Source organism: Dermacentor albipictus, chromosome 6 (genome assembly GCF_038994185.2).
Source record: "Dermacentor albipictus isolate Rhodes 1998 colony chromosome 6, USDA_Dalb.pri_finalv2, whole genome shotgun sequence".
NCBI lineage: Eukaryota > Metazoa > Arthropoda > Arachnida > Ixodida > Ixodidae > Dermacentor > Dermacentor albipictus.
The window spans coordinates 70,536,952-70,556,248 of record NC_091826.1 but is presented as its reverse complement, the minus strand read 5'-3'; the positions used below and the strand labels follow the sequence as shown (position 1 = coordinate 70,556,248).

The following is a 19,297-nucleotide window of genomic DNA, read 5'->3' as shown; positions in this document are numbered from 1 at the left end:
CCACCTATCAGGCGTCGTTCCCTTCACTCCCTCCTGCTCCATCTTGACCTTGTCTGTCGTTCTAAATGGACCTTTTTCTCAAAAAAGTGAACCGAAGTCGACGTTTCGCTTATCGGGCATCGTCGCATCGGGAAGGCGAAGTTTCTCTTGGGGGTAACTAACGGGAGTGTGCTTGTCTTGTCTTCGTCCGTTCCTTGCCATGCGTGCTGCCGCCAGCCTGTCCGGGTGCCCCATTGCCGCCATGGAGAAGCTGGCTCAGAAGGAACAGAAGAACGTCACCAAACACCCGCCCTCCACCTCCAGTCCCGGTAAGCCCATACCTCTTCTCCTTGCTTAGGGGGAGCAGATGCTTCGTAGCGGGATCATACCTCTAATCAAGAGACTCTATAGCCGCCAGCGATACTGTATCTTAAATGCCGAGCCGTGATTTGAGTTTGTGAATCGAGTGTCGCGAGATCATATAAGTCACTTGTTCCCGCGTCGTTAAATCGGTTCGCACAAAGTGATTCGTGATAAGGCTGAAATCCAAGTCACCGTTGAATTTTTTTTCTTTTTATCCGAGAAAGGCCGAAATACTGGCAGCGAAACGCCTTAGTCTGGAATCCGCAATCTTCAATCCAATTGAAGTCGTTCACTGTGTTAGAACGCACGCAACTTTTTTTTTTTTGCATTAAATGTGGCGACACACCGTGTTGCTAAGTTATTCACTTCTGTGTGTAGTGGAATTCAATTTTTCTGTTACCGATATCTGTACAACCCAATGCTCATCGATCAGTGCATTCTGTGGTCCCTTTCTGTTCACTTCACACCTTTCACCACACTCGGCTTGCTTTTGAAGCCGACTTTTTCACCTCTGTGTCTATAGCTGCCTTTTTCGGCATCCGTCTTTGTCATTTCTTGCCGCTAGTTTTGCTTGTCTATTCGGGCACCTACCCAGTTGCGCAAACCCCATCTGAAGGATTGGCTGAGAAGGTTCACATACCTAGTGTCACATGCACGTTTGCATGCACCCAATGGCCTAAGTGAACTTATACCCAAGTTATCCATTCGGACACGTACCTAGTGGCCCAAGTTGGCATGAAAGAGCTTGGGTATAGGCACGCCGAAAAGTGCGCGACGTTTCCAAAGAACGCCAATAGCAGTTGAAACGCGTAGCCCATAATGCGGCCCATAAAAGCTAACAGCTCACGCTGTTAGCTTTTATGGGCCGCAAGTGAAAGTGCGCTAGCATTCGGGCGTGTTTTCGCCGTTGGCCACGATGTTAAAAGAGTCTGTGATGTTACTTGCCAGAAGTTCAGGACCAGTATATGATTACGTCCGGGTTAATTTTGACCAAATGTGATTCTTAACGTTCACCCAACGCGTGCTGCACGAGAGATTTATTTATTTTTTTTTTCAATTTGGCGCCACACAAGTGCGGCTGCCGTGGCCGAGGTCGAACCCAGGACCTCGTGCTCGGCAATGCAACGCCGTAACCGCTGAAATACTGCTGCAAGTGCTCACGATATTGGGAAGAGAGCTGGTTACTTATTCACCGTTACGGTCTGTTGTTGTTTGTTTGTTTGTTTGTTTTCATTTGAAGTGTGGATGCTGGATACGATATGACCAGGTGTAGTGCGTCATGTCACGTGACTGAATCGCGCGCAGTCGCGTCCGGCGCGTGAATTCTCAGCGTAAGCGGAGCCAACTGTATATCGACGCTCGTCTGGACCAGTCGATGTGTGATCGAGCCGTGCTATAGCTGACCCGTGCTTTCTCATCCAACGCCTCAGCCCCGTCGGACCGCGTGCTGCGGCCCATGTGCTACGTGAAGCAGCTGGAGCTGCACGATTACAAGTACCCGGGCTACGTGCCCACCACGACGCCGCGCACCAACCTGGCCAAGGAGCTGGAGAAGTACAGCAAGCCGCCGCCTCCGGAGTACGCGCACCACTTCTTCCAGCAACAGCAGCAGCATCAACAGCAGCAGCAGCACCATCAGCAGCCACCGCCGCCGCCGCCGCCGCACCAACAGCCGCCGCCGCCGCCTCATCATCAGCAGCAGCCGCCGCCGCCACACCAGCCTCCCCAACAGCCACAGCAGCAGATGAGTCCGGTCCCGAACCGGCCCATTGCGCCCAAGCCCAAGGACCAGATGACTGTCACGGTCAAGCAGCGCCTCTCGCCATCGCCTCCACTGGTGAGTGAGTGAGTGAGTGAGTGAGTGAGTCGGTCGGATGGTGAGCGAAGTTTGGGAGCAAGTGGGACGATGAGTGAGTGAATGAGTCCTTACATGAGTGAACACGTACGAGTGACTGAGTTGTTAGTGAGAGGAATAGTTAATGGAGTGAGTGAGTGAGACAGTGAAAGAGCATAAGTGCATAGGTTCTTGATTGGGTGAGTGAGTGTGCAAATTAGCCAGTCAGTAGGGAGCACGCCAATAGGCGAGGGAGCGCGACATTGAAGAGTGAGCACTTGAATGATTGGTTAATGAGTGATTGTGCGAGCGAGCATGGGTGAGTAACGGAGCAACGCCCACGCTGACTGCGACACGCCTTCCTCTCTCTCCGACCGACAAGGAGCAGCCGCCCGGCGTGGTCGGCATGGGGACAGCGGCGGTGAACCTGTCCAAGAGGCAAGAGGCCCTCGGGGACCTTCCGCCCGCTCCCCCATCCGGGGTGAGGCACATCCACCCGGCCCTCGACTTGCCTCTCGTCCCTAGGCACAGGTGGGCATTGACGCACACGTGGAATGAGCACTACTAGAGCATGCACCGAACACGGTGGCACGTGAGAGCATTCCCGCGACCCCATGGCAGAAGCAGCACTAACCTTAAGAACACTGAAGACGGACGTAGACTCTGTTCCAACTGACGTTTATCTCAATCACATGCGCGCATACTTGTTATTGTGATAAAATGTAACAGCAGTCAGGTACCAAAAGAACATTGCTAGGAAACAAAACTAAAAACAATAAGCGTTGTGTCCAGTGGCGTAGCCAGAATTCCTTGTTGGGTGCAGGGGGGGAAGGGCACGCCCTTGGCCCGGTATGAAGAGGGTGAAGAAGTAAGGGAAGTGAGCCTGAGCAGGCCGCATACTAGCCCTGAAATTTTGGGCGGCTCACGTGCCCAGTGTGCAACTGCCGCCCCCTTCCCACCCCTTGCGTCCCCCGCTAGGCTGCGCCACTGGTTGTATCCATTTCTCCTTTCAATTATGTTCCTCACACAGTTTTTCGCAAGGTCGATGTTCTAATCAATGTTAGCGTGTTTAGAAAGTCACTTGGTCCGACCATTCTTTCAGTAAACTTCGTAATTAACCTTCTCAAGGACCTTAGGACATTCAAACCTCTTAAGTATAATCCCTGAGGAAGTCGAGGAATGATCGCTGAGTGTTTGTTCATAGGAGGACAATGAACAGCGCCTGGCGTACCGGTGCAGCCATTTCTCGCTCTCTCTTCAACAGGAGCTATCCTCCAAACAGCATTGTTGCTGAATAAACGAAAGACTCGCATTTGGCGAGCGCCTTTAGGCAAAAAAATGCTGTTGAATTAAGACGGACCTCAATAGTACTACACATTCTCATCGCTCCATCCACGCTTCTCACGTGGATTAGTGGCGCCCTCCCAGTGCGGACCTCTGAGCCAAAGCCGGGCAGAAGCGCCCGACAAAGCACGGCCTGCGAGATTGCCTGCGCAGCTACTTGAGAACGTCCGTTTATCGCGGCCGATTCGAATTAATGTGCGGTCCCTTCGTTCGCGATTTCTTTGCCAATGCACTGCGATGTTCAGATCGGTCTAAGGTTTGCCTTAGACGAGAAAAGAAAGAAGTCTCGCGACGTCGTGCGACAGTTGTCGAGTGGCAGACCTGTTTGTCGCAACGGTCGCGATTGCGTTGGGCGCCGCAGTCTGTCCCCGGCGCTGGGTGGGCCCCAGCAGCAGCAGCAGCCACCGCCCCAGCACCCGCACCACCAGCCCGGCGGAGGCGGCGGCGGTCTGTATCGCGGCGCTGGTCCTCCTCCGCCCGAGGAGCAGACGGAGCCCGTGGACTTCTCAAGGGGCGGGCCGGAAGGGTTTCCCCCGTACCCCCCGCCTTCGTCCCTGCACAGTCCCCCTCCTCCGACCAGGGACCACCTCCAGCCCCTCGCCGGGAGGCCCCCCGCCGGCTCCGACTACGCGGACAAGGACAGGTGCACACCCTACCCCGTCCCCCAAGCCCGTGATCCGCGAAGCCGTATCGTGCTCCCCTACCAGTGAAGGGGATCACGGTCACTGACCGAGTCTGATGTATAATCCGAAACGTCGGATTATACAGCAGACATGACCGTGATCCCCTCCATTCCCATGCCTGACCAGACGAACTTTCGTCGAACCCTTGATTATGTCCCCTACCAGTGTTGCCGCTCTCTTTCTTTTCCTGCGAGGGTTTCGCCGAAACATACATCGGCATTAGCTAGAGTCTGCTAAATTTAATTGTGGATTAGCCACGAAAAAGAAATCAATGATTGCGGTCACACACGTGTGGTAAACACTTGTAAGGAACAAACGTGTTCCCGGGAAGATGGCGGCGAAGTGACAAGCAGTAATAAAGGGATGTCGCATTGGCCAGCTGGCCAGCGTTTCGACAAGAATGCCTGTCTTTTCTTCCAACGTCTTCTTGTCTAAACGTTGAAAGACGATTGTTCCCTTACCGAAACGCGGGTTCCGGGCTAAGGCCCGGAGCCTTCGTCCACTACTGTTAACTACGGGCAAGGAAGTATCTCAGATATGAAAAGGCATGATTAAATGTTGTAAAATTGTATGGGCCAAAGTTCACACCTACGGTACGTGTTAATGGGATCATTAAAAAAAGTTTCAATGCCTTAGGATAAACTAAATGTGCAGATGAAGTTGCGTTAACAATCGTTATTCCCTTTAAGAGAGATGTCGAGAACTAGTTTCACCACTTTCATTTTTTCCTTGGGAATAGTTCGCTATGGACGAACATTCAAAATCCTCTAGAATCCTGCACGTGCTTATCTGAATCTGCTGAAATGATTCCATCCGCAAAGACCGCATTTTCAAAGCTAAACCAGTCGAAAATCCTCTCATGTGGAAAATAGGCCAAAATGGCAACGCTGTCCTATAGCCTTCTGAAAGAACGAAGACCACGCAATACGCGTTTTCTATTATTCGTAGACGATTGGAAAGTATCCCGTAGCTCCTGCGTGCGTGCCAGTGTCTACGACCCAGAGAACCATCGGCTGTATTTTGGCGATCTTCCACAATATATATAGTTAACCGAGGCGCGCGATGTTTATTAACCATAAGAAGCCAACAAAGACACAAAATACAGCAAAGGGGAAATTACTAGTACTAATTAGTAACTGAATTAAAGAAATGATAAATAAATGGCAATGAAAGTGGATGAAAAAAAACAACTTGCCGCAGGTGGGGAACAATCCCACGTCTTCAATGCTTACGCGAGCTTCGCACGCCTAATACGAACGCAACGCTGTGTCCTACGTGCCTTCTCTCGTGACGTGCGCTTCTTCGCACTTACACCTGTTAAGTCAAAAGATAAGTCGTCTCGCGATTGGCTCATTTCGGATCTACTTTCGGCTTATGGCCACCCACTCGATCTCGACAGTGTGCACCCTGCGACTTTAAAGGGACAAAAAGCGAAAAAATAAATCAGTTTAGACTAGTGAATCATTGTTCGAGAACCCTGCAGGCAGTCGTTTCAAAAAAATAGTTTTAATATTAGATGAGAAAATGAAGGTCCAAGTATCAGCATTTGAATTCCCCGTCAAAACCTCAGCGCCGGTACCTTAGCGTGACGTCAGGGATCCCAAAGTATGTTTAACGCATTTGGGCCGCGTTGGCTTAATAACGGTTTTCGAAACTTGCCATGTTGAATATTTGGCTCCCTTAGAACACAATGTAGTCAACCTGTACCGCTATATATAATTAGTAGGCCCTAGAAGATGCCATCAAAATCCAAGACGTCACAGCCCCCAGGTGCGGGAACTTAAGTAGGCGTCGCCACGCGTATTTCGTTCTTGCGCTTTTTCTGGCTTACCAAATGTCTTATCGTTATAAGAGTGGTGTTTTTAGTGTTGTAGAACGATAATTTACTGATGCAGAAGAAATCATTTTTCACTTTACTGTCCCTTTAACGCGTGCGATATTCTGGTGGTATTTTGCAGGACCGCTTAGTTGACTCGAGCGTACACATATCCACCACGGATACAGCTCTTGCGCGTCATATATTTCACGTTAGCTTCGGTCGTTCTCAGAAACTCAACTCGCAGGTGATTACGTGCAATATTTTTCCCGCATATTAAGTCAGATGCATGGGGAACTGCATATGTAAGTGGTCTAATCGCATTCTTTTCGTCAGCTTTCGCGAAAATCGTCAGGGGTAAGTGGTTTCTAAAACGTGGCGGCCATGACATATTTCCGGCTCCGCGATCACTTCCGGCGCGTGCAGTCCGCAAAAGCATGTCCTTAGAGATCTGCGTCTGTTACTCGCGAGAAACCGTCTATTTAATCTAGACAGTTGCGACGTCATCTAGACAGTTGCGGACGACGAAAGCCACACGTGAAATGTGCTTCGAATGCCGCGAGATAACTTCAAAACACAGGATGCAGCATCGACCTTCCAACCTGCGACGCGTTATTTCATCTTCATATTGTGTATTTCAGCAAAAAAAAAAGATGTTTGTATTAAACACACACAGGGACTTTGTCCACGTACGTAGAGATGCTGCTTTCAGCATTTAACCGCTAAAGCAGGAAGCGCTGACTCGCACCACAGCTGAATTTGAACGGCAATAGAAACAAGCGTTTTACAAAAGACATAGCAGTGACGGCGCCAATGATAGACTTTCCATCGATGTTGCCACCACTTACCTTCTGTTGCAATATTTTTCGTTCACATTCCTCTGGCTTTCTGTCCCGCTTTCACCTGCGTGAAAGTAGCGTTTTTGTTGTTGTTGTTGTTTTATTGTTCGTTTGTTTAAAAGTCTCACAACATGCACCAAAACATGTCGCGCGTGAACTCGTCAGTTTGCATAACGCCTTTGCTTGTCATTGACTCGCACTACAGGATTCGATTGCTTCCTCTTGCATTACAGGTTTTGCTTCGCAGAATTTGCTTATCAGTAAGCTATAGCATTTTCTTTCTTTTAAAGCTTTTGGCACGTTCTATTCGAAATTTGATGAAAGGCTAACGTAGTATTTTACATTCTATTCGCCGTTAAATGTACTTCCTGCGACCATTCCAAATGCTCCGCAGTGCAAGTGTTTCTCATCCTTCCTGAGCGTTCATCCCTTCAACGTGTCACGGTCGAAAGAATACGCGACACAATGTGCATACACCTACCGTCATACTTGCTTATAACGAGGGACAAATCCGCATGACTGCTGAGTTCAACAGAGCTCCACAGGGTAACGAAACGCATAATAAGCGCATTTCGAACGAATGTTTCGCTTTATATCAAGGCTCTCTCATCACAGACCTCAATCTATTCCTATTCATAAGAAAGCAAAACAAATCAAGTTTATTTTTCCATAAAGAAATGGAGGGAGGCCTGAACAAGAAATGAAAACTAGTTCACTTGACGAAGGTTCAGTCCCCCGTTTACGTGCCAGACAGCCGTGATGACCAGGGGAAAGAGATCACTCAGTAATGCGATTCATTCGTAATTACTTTACAAGTGGGATACTAGCACAGGTATGCGTAACATAAAGAAATGCAAAAGAGAATAGAAGGCATATAACAATGTGAATGAGTGTAATTTGAGAAAATTGTGCAAAATAAACACGATATAAATACAACGTGTCCTACAGTTGCATAACAAAAAAAAATGTGCGTAAAGCTTCTTTATTTGCATTTTCTATTGCAATCTCGTCCTCATGCAGATAACTCTCATGCAACAGCTGGTTAGGCCAGCATAACGAAAATATGGACTACAGGAAGAAAACTGGTCGACTGGCTGGTCCAACCGTCTGGTCAAACCAGTTGATATGCCCGAACAAGCCCAGAAAGATAGCGTGTTAATAATCAGTTTAAGCGTGTTCGTGCTAAGTAGGACGGAGACTGCGCTGTCAGGATAAGTATTGTCTTAGCATTGCATGCATGTGCCGCTAGAAATTTAAAATAACGTTGCAATAAGTAGCCTTGACGCTTCACTGAAGTGCAAAGCCACCTCCTCGCAATTGTCACGTATAGCACGGTGCTCATTTCCAGACCATACTGATTCGCGCAGAAGGTTTGTTTGTTTACTTTCTCCCAAGATCGAACTTTCTTTTGTCGTCTTTCAGTTTACCTGGATGCGGCCTTCAAGAGCGACCTCCGATGCAAGGGCCCCATCAAGAGCTGAAGTAAGTCCCGCGGACATTAGATTATAATTCAAGCCGACGAGCTACCGCGGCTTCACAGTTGCGTCAAGTGCCGAACTCACTCAAATGTCTTCACCGCCCGTGACACAAACCACGCATGCGCAGTACGCATTCGAAATGGTCAAGCAGATCACTGGTGGAGTAAAAGCTCGCAACTGTAGAGTTTATACTGACCCTAAAGAAACGCAAAAAATAATAATTTGCAATATGAAAGATCATGCAGATTCCACGCACTGTGGGAATCGATGTAAGCGAAGCTTTCCGTACTGGGTGCTTTGATTGACGATAATTAGCGGTGATGTTGACGGCTAAAACTTAATTTCTTCAACATTTAGGACAACACGAGAGTGGTGAGTTGATGTTTAACGCTACATTGCGTGCACCACTGCTGTTTGTCCGCGTAGTACACAGAACGCAACAGGGAGAGGTGTTTGCTTGAGGCGTTGTTGTGCGCCATATTTTATAACCTCTGAGAAGGTTGAGCGTTGTCATTGCCTCACATGGCACATCGCATTGTGGCAGAAGCATTAAACTTGAATTGCATTATGGGGCTGTACGTGCCCAAACAACACTCGGATTATGAGGCACGCCCTGATGGCGGACTCCGGATTCATTTTGTTACCGTGATGTTCTTTAACGCGTCCCAAATCTAAGTGCACGTGCGTTTTCCATTTCGCCCCCGTCGAAATGCGGCTGCCGCGATTGGGATCAAATCCACGACCTCTAGCAATGCCATAGCCGTAAAGCTAATGCGGTGGGCACAAAAGTGCTGCTTTGACGGTCGACCACTTCCGTAGTGTCTCCTGGACCCTGCGGTGCGCTTTAATTAATGCGGTTCTGCTTCTGCACGCCCTGCGTAAGGTGCCTGCTTGACATATTTGCATGGCGTTTATTTTTCAGAAATAGCAGCAACGTACTGTAGCGTACATTGAACTTCAGCTTATCCTGCTCCCCCGCAACCTCTGTCGTACAGTAGTGAGGTTTCCTTGCCTTCTCACGTCACGTCCGCCCTCTCTTATATGAGTACTGCCTCTTCTCCTCCCTTCTCTCTACGTCCAATCTGGGCTCGCACGTTAGTAAAAAGGGAAGCACTGCAGTGCTTCTGAGGGGAGTCACGGATAATTACAGCTGTCAAGAGGCTAATGTGGGGACGGCCAGGGAGCTGCAGAGGGCATTGTGCTCATTCGACGCGGTGGGGTGAAAATGAGTTTCTCCTGTCGCCTTTCCTCTCTGACTCGCGCCTGCCATCTATATACACGCTACCAACCACCCCCGGCGCGGTGTGCGCAACAGCAGCAGCCCACAGCAGCAGTAGGAATGTCGAAGGAAGAGGCAAAGAAAGCTTCGCTTTAAAAAGCTACTCGCATCATGAGGAGTGACTTGGTAAGCCCAAAAAGACGCAAAAACGAAAGACGGGCGGTGACGTCATCCAGTTCCCGCATCAACTGGTCGTGACATCACGGATTTTGGCGCCGTCCACTCAGGCCTAGTTATTCTAAAAGCAAAGCTTTCTTTCCTTCTTCCTTCGACTTTCCGCTGCTGCTGCTGCTGTGTGGTACACCGCGTCGAGGTGGGGGGGGGGGGGGGGCGGTGATTCAGAGCGTGTGTATAGATGGCAGTAGCATGGCAGAGAGGAAAGGCGACAGAAGAAGCTCGTTTCACCCCACCGCGTCGAATGTGCACAATGTCCTTTGGAGCTCCCTGGCCGTCCCCACAGTAACCTCTTGACAGCTGTAATTATCCGTGACCCCCCGCAGAAGTACATGCAGGAATTGCAGCGCTTACCTTTCTGCTGACGTGCAAGTCCACAGGGATGCTAGAATGGTAGAGACGAGGGGCAGAAAAGGCAAAAAAATGGTAGAAGCGACGCAGTCGCGAAACGAGTGAATAACAACTTTGCCACTCTTTGCCCGCAGTTCCCAAACAAAAGGAGTTGGGGTGCGTAGGGGTGCGAGGCATAGGAAAAAGGTGACGTGAGAAGCAAGTAAACGCCACTATATAGATACGACAGCGGTTGCGGGCAAACGGACTAAATTTAAGTTGAATGCATGGTACCTTACGTTTCTGCTATTTCTGAAAAATTAACACCATGAAAATTTGTCACGCGGTCAACTTACACAGGGCGCGCGGAAGCAGAGCCGCATTAAAGCGCGCCGTAGGGTCTATGCGACACTGCGGAGGCGGTCACACGTCTAATCAACACTTCTGTGCCCGCCACAGTATCTTTGTGACTACGGCATTGCTCGTGATCGCGGGTTTGATCCCCACCACGGCAGCCGCATTTCAAACGGGGCGAAATAAAAAAAAACACTCGTGCACCTAGATTTAGGGACGCGTTATAGAACACCGCGCTGTCAAAATAAATCCTGAGTCCGGGGCTACCGCGTGCCGCACAATCCGCCATTATTATTTTGACACGTACAGCCCGAGAGTTCAATTAAAGTTTAATACTTCTGCCACGATGCGATGTGCCACACGAGGCAATAAATATGCTCAACTCTCTCAGAGGTTATGAAGTATGGCGCGCTGCAGCTGCTCAAGCAAACACTTTCCCCTGTGTGTTCTGTGTACTGCGCAGTCAAATAGCATTTGTGCACGCAAGGTAGCAAGGTAACGCGTATTCATTTTTTACTACTGGAATTAACCGTGGGAGTGTTAGCCAGCGCCACCACTCACAAACCTTGGCGGCGGATGTGGAACATCCTTTATGCCGCAGGCACCACGAGTACGTAATCTTTCTTTGTGTGAAGGCAGCTGGTCAATAAGCCCACACATGCTACTTGAAGGCGTCATTGTGGCCGGATTCGAGACCCTCGTTATGTAATGAACGAGAAGAAAGGGAGTTAACCGAGGGGTCCGATTTGTATTTCTCATATCATAAAAAGCCAACAAACACTGACACCAAGGACAACATAGGAGAAATTACTATTACATACTAATTGAATTAAAGAAATGATAAATGAAAGTGGATGAAAAAACAACTTGTCGCAGGTGAGGAACGATCCCACGTCTTCGCATTACGCATGTGATGTTCTACCAATTGCGCTACTGCGGCGCTGTTTCCCCGCCCACTTTCTTGTGTATTAATGTTTTACTGCTTGAACTAACCCTGGGAGTGTTCGCCAGCGCCACCACTCACAAACTTTGGCGGCGGACGTCATGATCATCGTGATGATTTATGATAATTCATGAATCATGGTGCTGATTTGTTGACATTCCCTTTTAAATGGGGCGGTGACAAATGGTCACCTAGCCTGCTTGATTTAATCGCGTATGCTATACATGTTTTGTTTTTTTTTCATTCTAGCATGTTTGTATACATTTCCCTATTCTTTTTGTTTTACCTCAAAACTTATCTATCTAACATGTACCGCTAACCCTAACCCTAACCTAACCCATGCCTGTAACAGGTCCGATTGTATCAACCTCTTTCTTCTTTTTTTTTTGTTTTTACGAATACTTTAAACGCCTTTTGTTTGTCTCGACTGCTGACCGGTTGATGCTTCCGTCCACTTTAAATGCAAGCGCTTCTGTAAGTTGTACGTTACCTACGGGTCTCACGGAATGGACGCCTTCGCATTCCATTAAGATCGTAAACTGGGATACATAGCGCAAGAACGACAAGCGGTCGTCCCGTATTCCTGCTTCGTCCTTGTGTCGTTCTTTCGCTATGTATCCCAGTTCACGATTGAACTACCAACACGCCCAAGCTTCTTCCCTGCTAAAGTCCATTAGGATGTGCCGAGTGGCCTCCGGATTTTTTGCCCTCCAGAAACGCTGTTGCCCGTGTCGCGAATCGAAGTGCAAACCGTGTTGCTACACTATCGCTCAAATGCATCCCGTCACGCACGAAAGCGCCTTCGCGGCCTGCTCGGTGCGCTTCTCGGTTGATTGTCAAGCGCCGTAAAATTCATTGCCTTAGCTAGCGTCCAAATCTCCCTGTTTACTGCAGGCACTGCCCTGTCAGTTGCATGCCCCTGCCTTTCAACCTCTGGCACCGTGCACACTGAGATTTGAACTTCGTTTCAAACATTCCGCAGGTCGCTAACCCATTTGGCTATTCGCATCACCATCCCTGTCCCCCCGTCCTTGCAGCATGTCTATCACACAGTCCGTTGTCCCCACTAGGTGCTTGTCTTCCATTGTGTCCCACAATTGTTGCTTGGCTTTCGCTATCACGATTCCCTAATTCCTTGACAGTACCATGGCGCGCCATACTCGTGGCCTCTCTGCTACTGCTAAAGCTCAATTCGTTTGTGCGTTGAAGAACGATTCCAGTAACGAATTCAAAGTTCGAGTCACCGCAGTTTGCCAGGTTACTTACCAGGTATTTAGGTTTCGTCTGTCGAAACGGGTGTGACCGTACCATATCGACATTTGCACCGCGGACCCTTTTACCTGCCCCGGCCTGTTTTCTTTTCTTTCTCAAACGCCACCTTACCTTTTCCACACACCCTTTACCTGCACGCTTTTCCCCATTTCCAACTATTTACCCCTCCGTCGGGCAGCTACCGGGTTTCTCCCGAAATGAAACAGAGGGAAGGTGGGATAGAGGAGAGGAGGAACTGAGGGCGCCCAATCAGAGGTCGCCGCGTTCGGCCCTCCAAGAACTATAGAACCAGGGGCAGCCTCTGCGGGAAGCGCACTGAAGGTTAGCTCGACTACCGCATTCGCCGCACGACGGACAGGTCGCCGGGAGTGTAGGGCCCCATACCAGGAGTGCGTGCGCGTGCGGGCAGACAGCCATGCAGACCCGGTCCCGCACCAGCCGCGAACGCGACGGCAGGCCCGCTCGCCCTAGCCGCCTCGCAGCAAAGAGGCGCTGCCCGTGCTGCGACGACGGCCCGACCAATGACGTGACGGGAAACGTTTCCTTGCCACGCAGTCTGTCCGGCTGCCCGCGAAGCACCAAGCCCAAGAAGGCCGCCGCCGGACGGGAGGACAAGCCCGACGCCGAGCCGCTGCGGTGAGTGCACACACGCCGCTGGCATTCTGCTTCGCTCGGTTCGCAGTTATCCATACTTGAACGTCTGCGCAAACTCGTAAACGTAGAGTTACGCGACACATGAGTCAGGCTCTGACTGTAAACCTATTGTCGATGCGTGAAGAGCCCCGCGTGACGTTCGTGTTCGTAACGAGCCACCGTTTTGTTATTTTGAGCATTTCTTTCTTTCTTTCTTTTTTTCTCCTGCGGGAACATAGGGTTTCACGCTGGAGTACTAGAATGAAATCTCGCATTGTAGTGTCCGCCCTGTAGGCCGGTGGGAGAATTGTCTCTCGTACGGACTTTTCACCGCATTTCTCCACTTCTTGGTTTCTGAACAGCCGCCTTGAGGCTAAGTTCTCGCGATAAACGTAATAACATTTATTACCGCGGTGTTTTAACAACTCTACGCCGCGATACATTTCCGCCTGGTTAGCTTATAATGAAATTATATGTGTAGGGATAGTAGCCTGCCATTATCTTCCCGTTGTCTTCGGTTTGTAATAGACCATCGTTTTACAATGAACCAGCAGTTGTGTCTTTTAAGCATCACATTGCCTGACTTACAAGATCAATACATATATGAACGTTGAATCTAGCGAACTATTTTTTCACAATTACATTCTTACTCCTTTGGAGGAAAAAGAGCCATCACCGGATGAGAAAGCAAAGGGCAAACTTGCCTTGCTTTAATTTTCGCGCCAGAGGCTTAACGCCGGCACACCAATATGGCGTCACTGATTTTAAAGTATATTCTCGTGTTTTGGCGTAGGGAATGTTCTCAAAACTTGCTAGAAGGGCTCCAGGATACAACGTGAACCTCCTTTATCGACAAACAGTTAAACAATAGACCCGACAACGCGTTATCAAAATACGTGACGTCACGGTAACCTGGCCTGGGAAAAAGCGCTTGTCCTCGTTTTTCTTGCGTCCCTTGTCCCTGCTTCGCGCTCTACCACAGAATTTAAAATGGAAAACCAACTAGCCCTAACCGTCACCCTTCTAAAGGGGAACTTCAAGGTGGCTCCGCCAAGTGCCCGTCTTTCTTTTTTTTTTTTTGCGTCTTTCCTGGCCTTACCGAGGCTCCTCCCGGGGCAAGCAAAGCCGTTCTACTACTGCGGAAACGTAATGCACTTTACGCGGTGTTTTAAACGCCTTCACGTTAAGCCTGAATGTTCCTTTCCACCTCCCATTGCGCGGCCTATGTCTGGATTCCTTTAAAGCTTCTTTGTTACCCTCCCCGTTTCGGAGCCGCAAGTTAGCATTCGCAGAACACAGCGATTTTACACGCTTCGAGGCTGCCGTATTGGCTCCTACTTATTTTGTTCTGGTGATCTCTTTCTCATAATCAGTGTGCCCTTTATCTACATGGCATATAGAGGACCTTGCACCCAGAAAGTGACTACCGATTGTGGACATTAATGCCAAGCTATTGAGCGTTGCTTTAGTTTTTAGCATATAATCCCGATACCTTTCGGTATACCTATAGCCTGTTCAAGTCTTCCGATTCGATGCAAGTCACCTAAGCTGCAGTTTTCTCAGAAATCCTTCGTCAATCCATATTTTTTATCCTCTCTAATCTAGCATTTCGAATGCTTCTTGGAAACGTGCAGTGAGTTAAAGGAATTGTGTTGCGTCACTTTCCCCGACGCACTTTTTCACTAGCATTATTTCACTCGTGAATGTGAACCGTGTAACAGTGCGATCCCTATAGTTATTTTGCAGCATACACAATAATTCACGTACTCATTTTTCACTCCTTGGTTAGGCAGTGTCTATAAGGCTGCCTTCTTACAGCGAATAACATCTCTTTTCATATAGTCTACAAAGTCCGTTATAGGAGTGGTTATTTCCCGGGATAACTCGGTAACCTTATTGGTGATACATAAGGTTGATCTGTGGCTACATAGCCTCTCTGAAAACCAGTTCGCTGCCATGCCAACTGCACTCGCCTTACTTCCATTCAACGTAAAATTACCCCACCGAACATTTTACGCAGCAATGTTAACTAACAGGCCTATGGATGTGCGACCATGTCCTCCGAGATCTGTAGGCGCGAGCGGGCGCTGCCGTATCGTTTCTTCGTTCTGGCTTCAATAGCAGCTCTGGTTGGGGGAACAGCAACGCCACCTTAATTGAGACGTTGAATGCAACTAGAATACATAAAGCTCTCTTGCAATGACAAGCTTTCTGAAATTTAGTTTACGACTTGAAAGGCGTCACTAGCAACTTAGTAAACTTAATGCGTAACGGCTGTTTTCATTCGTCTGGAATACCAGAAGTCACCATAACGTTTCCGACGCCTTTGATGTTGAGCAAATCGATTCAATATGTCGAATTGAGAAGCGCGCGTAGCCCATCCATATACGTATTGCAGTTTACGGAATACCCAGACACCGAGGGCATGGAAGGCAGCAGCAGCGATGGCAGTGACATCTTGCTTCTTTGAAACAAAGAGCTCCAGGAACATTTTTTTGTGTGTGCTTCATACTGTTATCTTTTAGGGGAAAGGAGCCCCTAGTCATTCATGATTAAGTCGTTGACTGCGCTTTCTCGCAAGCAACTGAGCAGCAAACAGCCTGTCGTTCCAATATCTTTTTATCATCTGGTTGGACTTAATGTCACCAGGTGGCGCCACCGTTGTCGCCGTTTACCTCTCCGGCGTTTCATAGGTGGTAATGCGCCCACAGACAAGCCTCTTTAGAGAGGTTTAGTCTGTCCGTATGCGTGTCACCTTTTACGAAATACCGGAGACGTGGACGGTAGTTGGATGCAGTATAACAACGCTGGTAGCGATACCTTGTGGCGCTTCGTCCGCCCACATCACGTTAGAGACGTTTTGTCCAACCACCAAGCTTTAGTGACGGAACGTCGATGATTACGTCACCGCCAACCATTTACTCTAGCAGTTAGGTTAAATGTGGAAGGTCACACCAGTATTAGCTAAAATGCTCTCTTTTTAAATTCCGTGCCACAAAATGCATGCCGCCACCAACCCGACCGCTTACGTTTATGCCTCCTGTGTTCTGGTATTCCGTGAACCGTGCATTAAGCGGACAAGCTGAAACTCTCTTTTAATACGTAACTCTTTTAATACGGCGAGCGCAGAGGCTCAACCTAGGACATCCAAGCAGCTTTGTAAAGGGCCGTTCGTGAGCCTCGAAGAACGTTGCATCAGCGTAACGCTCTCTCACATAGTTTTTTTTTTTTCACTAACACTCGCGCACTCACATGCGCGCTTTATCAGCTGCCTCTCGTAACCTCCAGAGTCCTGCCTGACGGAAGTTTGTTTCTTGCTCTTGGGTCCTAGGTTGAGCATGTGCGTACAGTCACCCACGCTCGATTACCACTCACCTCCGACCAGCGACAGCTTTTGTTGGAAGGCAGACCGATCCCAAGGCAAAAGGTACAGCACACCGTTTCTGCATCTCTACTAATAGTTTTTTTTTTCGCTTGTTCTGTATGAGAGATTGTGCAACGTGCCCATAACGCCCTTCTACATCTTGCGCGAGAGAAACCGGAAAGAATGAGGGACTCGCTGTAGAGAGTTTTGGCGTAGCGGGGAAAGTCGCGACGATGGCGACATCTTGTACCACGGTGATCAACCATAATGCGCTAGGAACTTTTTTGTGGCAGACCATTCTCATCTTACAAAAGAAGAGAGTGAAATGCGTTCGTGATGATTGCTGTAAGCACCTTTGCAGCTGCACGCAAGTGAAACACAGCTTCGTGCCCAGCGCTTTTAGTCACGCGTGTGGCTTTCCTTGTTTCGTTATACATGTACGCTAGTACTTCTCCAATATACCAAAACTCTCTTATCAAGAAGCTGTCATACAAGGCCAGAAGGCGCCGAAGCTAAGAAAGTGGTAAACGCAACTAACTTATGTTTAATTGAAATTTCTGTAGGAAATGTAGGGGAGCATAAATTTTGGGCTTTTTGATTTCTGTCTCGGCACTTGCCATAGGAGCTCAATCTCGAGCCTCGTGACACCGGGGCTCTAGCAGCGGCAAATAATAATAGTCTCTAATGGTTATGAGTCAAATTATAGTCAAATTTATACCGTTCGCCAGGGTGTTCGCAGCAGATCATATTGTAACGCTCTGTTTTTCGGGAGTAATAGTACTTAGCAATGTGTACGACCAAGCAGATGGAATATTCGTTCAGGTAATATCGCACATGTTATAATACGCGCTTTGTTACAAGGTGAGACGCTCGGATATAGCGTGTATTCTCTCCTGAAATGTGGAAAGATCTGCGAGCGTTTCCCACCTGAAACCTGGTGGGAAACGGCTGATATCATCAGGCCAATATCTGTTTGTATATACAGTAAACCCTCGTTATAACGAGATCAGCGGGACATGAACAGCGCTTCGCTGTAAGAGGCATTTCGTTAACATTGTAGGCTCTGCAGAGTCATAGTAGAGCGGAATGTAAAGTCATACAGCACAGGAACTTGTAAAATGTATACTGGAACACACTTCGTTATAAGCGGTATTTTGTCAAAAGCGGAGGGGATGTAATGCATCACAGCACAACAGGCTTGTAAAACGTATATCGAAACACACCCGCTCTCGGCAGTGGAGACATGTCAGCGGAGAAAATGTGCTGTCTTCACTGAGCAGGTGTCTGGGCTGTCATCACGTCATGCAGTTACACCGAAGGAGCTCCGGCCACGTTGTGGAGTGACCTTCGTAGATTTATACCATTTACACCGTCTTTTACCCGAAGACACGCAAAGGGTCATCGCGCATGCATCACTGTGTGGTTTTATGACCTCGCAATGCGTACTAGTCGTACTCGGCGCCACTGCACGCCGAAAAATCGTGTCTAAGATGCATGCACTGCTGTCGGGGCCCCGAAAGACTTCGAATAAAGCGATTTCATTATAACGAGGGCTTACTGCACCAAGTTTCATTTCCTATGGATGCTGGAGCCTTGCTTGAATAACGCCGGCTTTGTGTTGTGTAACGTGACTAACATGCTTCTGGCTTTGTGAGCTCTCAGTGTGTCGACCTCTAACAACGCACGGTCTTGAGCTTGACTAACCATAACCATGCTTTCTTTCTTTTCCTTCCATTCCCTAACTGTCCTCGTGTCTTTATACCGCACGACGCCCTCCTCCCTAAACTAACATCCCCACTTGTGTCTTCGTTTCCCGTACGAATCCTACAGCTGTCCCATCCCGGGCTGCGATGGCTCAGGACATGTGACTGGAAAATTTCAATCTCACCGAAGGTACCGTATCGCTCACGTTCTCTCCTTGCTCTTTCTCAAGCATGCAGTGTTTGTCAAAAGTGCACGAGTTGCCGCGCACGTTGGGAAAATATCGCCGAAAATAGTGCCTGTCACCTTGAAAGCTTTTTAATGAGTGCTGGCATGGCGTTTTCAACTTTATATACTTTGCGTTAAACGAAGCTTCTCTACTTTGTAAACACACAAAAAACACCGGCAAGCCTCATGGCGCCCTAAATAATCTGCCGTAATCTACGAACCACATTCGGTTTCGTTTCCCATGAGGCATATGTGTCATGACGCATAAAGTGGTCACGTGGGAGCAGAAAAGCGTGACGTTGTGGCACTCGCTCCAGCTCACGTTGTCTGCTATGGCACTATACTCGTTGCAAAGTCTGATGTAGCTGCACAGAGGCAAGTCAGTACTGATGCATATTCTGGAAGTTGTGCAAACACTACCGAACACTCCTCGCGCGTAAAACAACGGCACGCAGAGCAAGATTGACTGAAGTGGTGTAATAATAAGGCTACGTGCGATGGTGTGCTCATATAAAAATTTTTACAGTGCAGATCGCTTTTATTTTGGCTCCGCGTGCGGCAGCAGTAGCAGAGCGAGCCGCTATATCATGACGTCATGACGTGTTCACCTCCCTGGTACCGAAACTGGTTCCAAGAAACAAGTATTGTAGTAAATTCTTCAGAGCACTCTGATGCTTGCCAGT

At 48.7% G+C, this 19,297-nt stretch overlaps 1 protein-coding gene across 10 annotated transcripts in view; it reads left to right on the top strand.

Annotated features, from left to right (window-relative positions):
- The window catches only part of LOC135910481 (myelin transcription factor 1-like), a 354,839-nt gene that overhangs the window by 320,717 nt on the left and 14,825 nt on the right, over positions 1 to 19,297 (top strand). For 5 of the 10 annotated variants that reach the window (XM_065442515.2, XM_065442514.2, XM_065442516.2 and 2 more), the window contains 9 exons: positions 217 to 308; positions 1,773 to 2,179; positions 2,559 to 2,707; positions 3,882 to 4,163; positions 7,092 to 7,118; positions 8,281 to 8,340; positions 13,244 to 13,324; positions 16,653 to 16,748; positions 18,516 to 18,578. In XM_065442515.2, coding sequence (XP_065298587.2) covers positions 217 to 308; positions 1,773 to 2,179; positions 2,559 to 2,707; positions 3,882 to 4,163; positions 7,092 to 7,118; positions 8,281 to 8,340; positions 13,244 to 13,324; positions 16,653 to 16,748; positions 18,516 to 18,578 — 1,257 coding nt within the window. The remainder of the gene's footprint in view (positions 1 to 216; positions 309 to 1,772; positions 2,180 to 2,558; positions 2,708 to 3,881; positions 4,164 to 7,091; positions 7,119 to 8,280; positions 8,341 to 13,243; positions 13,325 to 16,652; positions 16,749 to 18,515; positions 18,579 to 19,297) is intronic. The other 5 variants (XM_065442517.2, XM_065442520.2, XM_065442518.2 and 2 more) reach the window with 5 other exon arrangements.